Raw genomic sequence first — 9,304 nt, 5'->3', positions numbered from 1 at the left:
ACAAAGAGATCTTCTGTTGAATCTAACAATTAATCTTAATGGTTGTACAGTCGTCTCAAATAAAACTGTGAAGGACCTCGGCGTTACTCTGAACCCTGATCTCTCTTTTGAAGAACATACCAAGACCATTTCAAGGACAGCTTTTTTCCATCTACGTAACATTGCAAAAATCAGAACATTTCTGTCCAAAAAGGATGCAGAAAAATTAATCCATGCTTTTGTCACTTCTAGGTTAGACTACTGCAATGTTCTACTTTCCGGCTACCCGGATAAAGCACTAAATAAACTTCAGTTAGTGCTAAATACGGCTGCTAGAATCCTGACTAGAACCAAAAAATTTGATCATATTACTCCAGTGCTAGCCTCTCTACACTGGCTTCCTGTCAAAGCAAGGGCTGATTTCAAGGTTTTATTGCTAACCTACAAAGCATTACATGGGCTTGCTCCTACCTATCTCTCTGACTTGGTCCTGCCGTACATACCTACACGGTCACAAGACGCAGGCCTCCTAATTGTCCCTAGAATTTCTAAGCAAACAGCTGGAGGCAGGGCTTTCTCCTATAGAGCTCCATTTCTATGGAACGGTCTGCCTACCCATGTCAGAGACGCAAACTCGGTCTCAACCTTTACAGTGCCTTGCGAAAGTATTCGGCCCCCTTGAACTTTGCGACCTTTTGCCACATTTCAGGCTTCAAACATAAAGATATAAAACTGTATTTTTTTGTGAAGAATCAACAACAAGTGGGACACAATCATGAAGTGGAACGACATTTATTGGATATTTCAAACTTTTTTAACAAATCAAAAACTGAAAAATTGGGCGTGCAAAATTATTATATACAGTTATGAGAAAGAACAAACTTTCTTCTGAGAGCTGAAGTGTCTGAATATCTGATGGATGTTGAGACTAATACAAATACGCACAAGCAGGAATAGGTAGTGTCACGGCTCCTCCTCTGCAGTGCAGGGGCGGTTCCTCCTGCAGGCAGAGGAGGGTCGTTAGTGATTGGAGTCACCTGGGCTCAGGGTATTTAAACTGCTGCTTCACTAATCTCTCGTCTCTCTCTCTCTCTCTGCTCCTCCAGATCCTGTTTTGTTTGTTCCTTTGTAGTTTTGCATAGTTTTCACTCAGTCATTCACACACACAGATTCATGCATCCCTGCACTTTACATACACCTTACATTATGATACTTTCACACCTCATTCCTTTATCTTTGTTTAAAGTTAATAGTTTGGTTTACAATAAAGAACCTTTTTGATTGGCCTATACCTGTTCGCGTCCCCTCATTTTTGCCACAGGCTATGAGCCGGCCTGTGACAGTAGAGAGAGAGGGAAAGTTGGAGAAAGAGTGTGACAGTGAGAGAATGACCTCTTTAATCATCTCGTACGCCATGTCATTGCTTTCCTTAGCCTTCTCCAGGTCTTGCTCAACCTCGTCCTGTGATTACTGTGGCCACTGGCTTTCTTGATATCCGTAACATCAATACCCTTGGTTCTGTCGCTAATACATTGACAACCATGGTACAAATATGGTCATTTAGCAGAAAGGTTTATAGAAAGTGACAGTCACTCATATTCAGTATATGTGGTACTGGCTAACCTGATATCCAGAGCATTCTCCAGTAGGTCCTGGGCTGTCTTGGCTTAGTCCTCCAGTTTTTTCAGATCCTCCTTGAACTCAGTGAAGTTGGCCAGCATGCCCCACATGTTCTGGATCATGGAGCAGGTGTCGTCTAGAGAGTCCGGCAGCTGGATAGCCAGAACACCCTTGGCCAACCTTTCTATGTCCTCTGGTGCCACCATCTCATCTCTAAGCAGATACGTTGGACCAACAAGTACATTCAACAAATCAAGTTTGTTGAAAACTGAAAATGATGTTATTGGCAGAGAGGTTTGGAACTCTTACTGTTTCTAATTGGTCTATTAACCAATTTACCACCTGGTGATGTCTCCAGGCAGGCCAAAACTCTACCCCACCAAAACAGGCAGAAATTTCAGGCGGTCTTTCAAACAGTTCTTACATTAAAAGGGAATGATCATCATTGTCACAGTATTATTCTAATCTCATAGTGTGGAAATATATATGTAAATCACATTTTTTGACTGCACTGGGCCTTTAAATCTGAATATTTCCATGGCTGACTATGAACATAGGGTTGCCGACAATTGAAACAGACTGACATTCACGCTAACACATCACTATTTTGATGCATGCAGTGCAAGCACTACTATAAGGGACACTCACATTTTTATTGAGTTTGGCCACACTCAGAGCCTTGACATTCTTCTCCAGCGCCTCCATGTCTCCCAAGCAGCTATAGCTGGAAAGATGGTCTTTGACCTCCTGCCGTGTGTCCATGGAGTTCTCCACGGCCCTATTGGCCTCCTTTACATCAGCCATGAAGTCCGCATGCTGCTCCCTGATTTCCTCCAGGGCCTCTGGATCAGCATCAAAATTAAAGTCCCCACTTTTGGGTTCTGATTTCATGACTTATGAAATATATTTATTCCTTTCACTGAGGGAGAGAAGGTAATTTATAACGTTTACATTGTGTCAAGATATGTTATTGTTCGCCGTCAGGGATTGATTGGGGGTCACCTTGGGGTCATGATAGGGGCTGCACCAAATTATTGGTGCAGCCCCTTTCAAATTATTGAAATGATGTAACTGCCTCACAGACATAATTCAAACTGTTTTAGAAACTTCAGAGTGTTTTCTATCCAAATCTACTAATTATATGCATATTCTACTCAGGCTTTTGGGCCTAAGTAGCAGGCAGTTTACTCTGGGCACCTTATTCATCCAAGCTACTCAATACTGCCCCCCAGTCCCAAAGAAGTTAATATGCTTGCAGTCAACCCCTAATGATGTAACTGCCTACGTCAACACCTTCTACTCATGAGACCAAGCCCATGCATATACAGTTATACAAACCTGCAGGAGAGACAATAGTTCCAGTGTTTTCTAAGGGCTAAGCAGTAATTTTCCACTCCCCAAGTTGCTTTATAGTGGTATGTCTGACTAATCTCTTATCTCTTTCACTCCCCTGCAGGGTTCTGTGTCTATGAATCTCTTTTAGCCTTGAGGCACTTTCTCACAGACACCCTGTTTTGACTGCAATTACTCACATATCTCTCAGACCGTTTCTTATAAGAAGCAGAGACTAGAAAATAACTGTGGAACTATATTAAACCTTATAATGTATATATATATTGCTAATCTGTAGTCCAGGATCCTGTAAATGTAGTGGGGGGGTCTTATAGCCCATCCCCTTCTATTAATACAACATAAGCATAATACATAATACATTATTATAATACATCAATAATTTGGTGCAGCCCCTATCATGACCCCAAGGTGACCCCAAGGGATTTCTGTTGTTTTGAATTTGGCGCCCTGCAATTTCACTGGATGTTGGCGAGGTGGGACGCTAGCATATATCCTAGTTAAAGCAACTTGGACCCTTTCCGATTTGGCAGAACTTACTCGGAAACATGCGTGCTATGTTCCCGTTGTCAACTTCTGTCTGCAATTGCATTAATAACGGTTTTTGATTGATTTACTTAAAGATATTGTCTGAATGCTGATTTCACCAATAAGCAAATGATTGACAAGGAACAAGGAACCTACCCCAACAGGATCCTATGGGAAGAGGAAAGACACCATCTGGTACGAGTCAACATGACAGCCGTGAGTTGGGGAGGAGTGTGAATTTTTGGCCAGAGGTCAGGTCAGATGAAGTGAGGAAGAGCAGGTATCCCTAAGGTTCTGTCTAGCAACAGAGATGACTCAGCATAGGAGAAAGGGTTAAATATCAGTGCTTGTGTGAATATGTATTTTGTCGGTTCAGCTGTTCGATCCTTAGGGTAGAATAAACTTGGTTTAAGCTTTAATGGTGTCCGTCGAGATCTTACTCTAATAATTAGAACCTAACACCACCAATCAGATACTCACACTTTACATTTGATCAAAGTTGCTCTACATACACAGTGAAATTACAGTGAATTTCAAATGATTAAAAAAAACTATATGGCCATATGTACCTTCCAGTTTCACTGTATCTACTGTTGGCTCCTCGCTGATTTTGTCCTTTAAGTTATCCAATGGTATCTTGAACTTCAGATGTTGTCGATCTCAGTGTTCAGAATAAACGTTAGGTCCATGATGACGCCATTGGAAGGAAGGACAAAGGAAGGAAGGACAAAGTGTACAGCTCCAAGATAACTGTCAAAGTATAGTATAAATCACTTCAACTCATGGTTTAAGAGTATGTTGAATAATAATATTCAGAAATTAAAAAAGATGAGAGACTGTTATTTACATACGAGATTCTGACACAGAACTGCTCCACATCCTTCACCCGAGGTAGAAATCTTCCAGTCAGTTTCACCAGATAGTCCAACTTGGAGTGCATCTCCAGCATGCGTTGCCACCGACGACTGTATCCTGGCTCCAGTTGCTCGCCATTGCAAGGCATAAAGGTTCGCATCCTCTGGGCGGCACGGTGGACATCGGTGACGTTGTCCACCCACAGGACGGCACAGGGTTGGCACGGGGTGCAGGCAGGAAAGACTTGGTCATACCCAGGGGCACACTCGTCACAGAAGATGTCCTTCACACCAATGCGGCACAGGCACTCACCCGTCAATGGGTCGCAGGCAGGCCGGTCGGTACCCTTCATTTGCAGTCACAGGCCAGGGAGACAGGATAAGGAGGGAAGGGGAATCTATACACAACAGCATTGTCTTTCTTTGTGGTGCTAAGAATTAAAAGATCCATCAATGAATCACTTTTGGCCACAACTTACTGACACAGCGCAGGCCAGGGTTCCCAAAGTGATTCTCCCCACACTCATCACACTGTCTGCTTCCAAACTCAGTACGACACTGGCACTGACCAGACACCTGAAGAGTCAAATATGAAGGCTTACCAATATAGTATGGGAAAATAAATCTCAGTTTACCATGCTTTGACATAGAATACTATAGAATAACTTGCTATGGAGTATAGAGGCCTTGCCTTGTCACAGTGGTAATTGAGGGAGTTGGTAGGGTCACATTTGCATGATTGGCACCCAGACTCTCCCTTAATGTTCCAGAAGCTGTCGGCACACTCGTCACACAGCGTGACCACCGCGCCCGCCCAAAACGGGCACACGACACTGGCCTGTAAGTGGTTCACAGAGACACGGGCTGTCCAGAGGGCGCTTGGTCACCCCCGTCCCCATGCCGGTCACAGGAGCACTCTTGGGAACACACATAAACATAAAGACAGTGAAACACACATAAATAGCCACATACCATACCCTAACAGTCATGGAATTAGATTTTTTTTTGTTCTTCACCAGGTTAGTCTCTAGTTTCATTATAAACTGGGCCCAGAATGCTGATTAGCTGACAGCCGTGGTATATCAGACCATATACCACGGGTATGACAAAACATTTATTTTTACTAATTACATTGTTTACCAGTTTATAATAGTAATAAGGCACCTCGGGGGTTTGTGGTATTTGGCCAATATACCAATGGCCAATATATCAATATATAGGGCTGTATCAAGGCACTCGACATTGCGTCATACATAAGAACAGCCCTTAGCCATGGTATATTGGCCATATACCACAACCCCTCATGCCTTATTGCTTAAATAGAGACCTGTCCAAAATAGCAGCACACAGAGTTTCAGACACATTTACAACATAAAACACAAAGCACTACTGTTTAAAAAAAGTATATGTACACATTGAGCAGGCAAGAACTATCTGGGGAGGTGTGGTGCATCTAGGGGTCAAAACATTGACAGCCCACCCCTCCACTTTATTGACCCTCATAGATTTGAACCTTTTTGCAGTCCTGGGCCAGATGATGATTTGTATACTGTGTGCCCCTGCTATACCTTTGCAGTCCTGGGCCAGTGCGTCTCCATAGTAGCCAGGCTTACAGCTCTGACAGTGGGGTCCCTGGGTGTTGTGGAGGCAACGCAGACACTCTCCTGTCACACTGTCACATGGTCACTGTCAGTAGGGTCGATGTTGTTGTTATAGAGACACTCCTCGCAGCGCCATAGAAACCAGCGGAGCAAGCATCACAGAGGAGACCTGAATGGAATTTGGGCAGGGAGAGAAATTAGGATCAACGGTCAGTAGTGAGCAGTCAAACTAGCAACTAGCTTCAACTAATGTTGAAAAGAGTGCACATGCACCGACATAAACACACAAAAAAACCTTTGTGTCTAGCCAGGCAGTCACAGGTCAGGCTACCAGACTCTGGGTCATTGTTGCAGGTGCTAGCAAAGCCGTCCACTGGACTGAGTGTCAGGACACAGACAAGGCTCACAGGGCTCCCTGGAAACTAGGTCACAAAAGTAACCCTCCACACACCTGGAGCAACCAAATACACAACATTGAAACATTCTGACTGACACTGTGTACACTGGCAGATCTGTGACTGTAGAAAGAATGAGTCAGAGAAGTTGGCACACCACTTATGGAACCAAGCAATAGATATGGGTTGATTCTAATAGGGAAATGTGAATAACAGCTTTTAAATTAACAAATGAATGAATAAATGAATGAATAAGTGAATGAAACCTCACCTCTCTCATATTTGCCTCTGGTGGAATGCTCCCTGCAGTCCAGACAGGCTCCAGTGTCCTGGTCACACAGTTCAGCGAGGCCGTTGCAATCACAGGGCTGACACAGGGGAAAGCCGTAGAACCCCGGCAGTCAGCCTACCTCCATACGACACGGACACTGACCCCTGACCTGGTTACACAGCTCCGCAAGGGTCACACTCACAGGCTGGAGGAGGAGGGGTGGACGGGTTTGGTCACAATCAGAACACAATAACTACTTCATATTTTCAACAACATTGTGGGTATTTACAGTCACCTCAACAAGTAATATTTTTTTCTCTCAAAAAGATAGGTGTCAAAATTATTGGCACACCTGTTTTCAATACTTTATGCACCGTCCCTTTGCGAGGATAATGGCACTGAGGCTTTTTTGATCATTTTGATTGGAGAGATTGGATTGAACACATTGGGAGGGATCTTAGACCATTCCTCCACATTTTTCTGTATGTGGTTATGGACTGCCCTCTTCAATTTCAACCACAGGTTTGTCAGGATTCACCCAGCGGTCATGATTTGGGGCTGTACAAATGTTTGATGTATTAGAATAATATATTATACTTATGTTATATTAATAGAAGGGGAGGGGTTATAAGACCCCCCCCCTCCTTACATTTATAGGGTACTACACTATAGATTAACAATATATATATATATTCATTATATAGTTTTAGAATTGTTCCACAGTTGTTTTCTTTCTCTCTCTGTCTCTCTCTGTCTGTGTGTGACTGAGGCAGAACTCTGCAGGGGAGTGTGGGAGATAAGAGACTAGTTAGACATTCCACAATAAATCAGCTTTGGGGAGTGAACGTTTACTGCTAAGTTTAAGATACCACGAAAAGGCATTGTTTATATAGGGTTTTGGTCTCAGGCGTAAAAAGGTAATGATGTAGTCAGTGACATCACTAAGGCGGGACTTTGGTTTAATAAAATAACTTGAGACCTTTTGTTTGAGGCAGAACTTACTCAGAAACATGAGTGCTATGTTCCTGTTTGTCAACTTCTGTCTGCAATTGCATTAATAAAGGTTTTTGAATGATTTAATTAAAGATGTTGTCATAATGCTAATTTCACCAATGAACCAATGAGTGACAAAGAAGGACGTAAGGAACGAACCCTAACAGGTTCAGGTCCGGAGACTGAGCACAATTTATTTATGGATTTTGATGTGTTCTTGGGGTCATTGTCTTGCTGGAAGATCCCTTGTGGCCAAGTTTCAGCCTCCTACCAGAGGCAACCAGATTTTGGCAAAAATGTCCTGTTACTTGGTAGAGTTCATGATGCCGTTGACCTTAACAAGGGCCCCAGGACCAGTGGAAGCAAAACAGCCCCATAACATCAAAGATCCATCACCATATTTTACGGTAGGTATTCTTTTTTGCACATGCATCCTTCTTTCGACGACTGTATTTTCCTATTATCTGAACATAGCATCCGGTTCCACTCCAAGTGCCAATGCCATTAGCAAACTCCAAGCGTTTACATTTGTTGGTTGCTCTTAAATATATTTTTTTTTTTTCAGGAAACCCTTCCAAAGAGCCTATTGGCATGGAGGTTGCATTGAATTGTAGATTTGGAGATTTGGCCTTTCAATTTTTCTTTGCCTCCCAAACCATTTTCCTCGCTGTGTGTGGGAACAAGATAAACTTGCATCCTCTACAAGGGGATTTTACCATTGTTCCAATGGTTATTTCCAGTGGTGTAAAGTACTTAAGTAAAAATACTTTAAAGTACAAAGTAGTTTTTTGGGGTATCTGTACTTTACTTTGCTATTTATATTTTTGACAACAAAATATAGTACTTTTTACTCCATACATTTTCCCTGACAACCCAAAGAACTCTTTACATTTTGAATGCTTAGCAGGACAGGAAAATGTTGAAATTCACACACTTATCAAGAGAACACATGGTCATCCTTACTGCCTATGGTCTGGCGGACTCACTAAACACAAATGCATCTTTTTGTAAATAAGTGTTGGAGTGTGCCCCTTCTATCTGTACATTTTTTAAACAATAAAATGGTGCTGTCTGGTTTCCTTAATATTAGGAATTTGAAATTATTTATACTTTTACTTTTGATACTTAAGTATATTTTAGCAATTACATTTACTTTTTAAGTATATTTAAACAGAATACTTTTAGACTTTTTTACTTCAGTAACTTTCTATTAACGTCTCTATACTTTTACTCAAGTATGACAATTGGGTACTTTTTCCCTAATAGTGGAAAGTGGTATATATATATATATATATATATATATATATATATATATATATATAAAAAAATATTTAAAAAAGTTTATTTTAATTTTTTATACATCCACAGGTACACCGCCAATTGACTAAAATGATGTCAATTAGACTATCTATCAGAAGCTTCTAAAGCCATGACATAATTTTCTGGAATTTTCCAAGCTTTTTAAAGGCACAGTCAACTTAGTGTATGTTAGCTTCTTGCACACTGGAATTGTGAAACAGTGAATTACAAGTGAAATAATCTGTCTGTAAACAATTGTTGGAAAAATTACTTGTGTCATGCACAAAGTAGATGTCCTAACCGACTTGCTAAAACTATAGTTTGTTAACAAGAAATTTATGGACTAGTTTAAAAACGAGTTTTAATGACTCCAACCTAAGTGTATGTAAACTTCCAACTTCAACTGTCCATCTG

At 41.6% G+C, this 9,304-nt stretch overlaps 1 protein-coding gene across 1 annotated transcript; it reads right to left on the bottom strand.

Annotated features, from left to right (window-relative positions):
- Positions 1-3,381: 3,381 nt before the first annotated feature.
- Positions 3,382-4,896, bottom strand: LOC116356357 (laminin subunit beta-4-like). Its single transcript, XM_031801959.1, has 2 exons — positions 4,811-4,896; positions 3,382-4,678 (listed from the first exon to the last, which is right to left on the bottom strand). Exons 1-2 carry the CDS (start codon positions 4,856-4,858, stop codon positions 4,265-4,267), a joined length of 462 nt encoding a protein of 153 aa, XP_031657819.1. The 5' UTR covers positions 4,859-4,896; the 3' UTR covers positions 3,382-4,264.
- Positions 4,897-9,304: the final 4,408 nt, after the last annotated feature.

This window comes from Oncorhynchus kisutch, linkage group LG22 (genome assembly GCF_002021735.2).
Source record: "Oncorhynchus kisutch isolate 150728-3 linkage group LG22, Okis_V2, whole genome shotgun sequence".
Taxonomy (NCBI): domain Eukaryota; kingdom Metazoa; phylum Chordata; class Actinopteri; order Salmoniformes; family Salmonidae; genus Oncorhynchus; species Oncorhynchus kisutch.
This window is presented reverse-complemented; position numbering and strand designations above follow the sequence as displayed.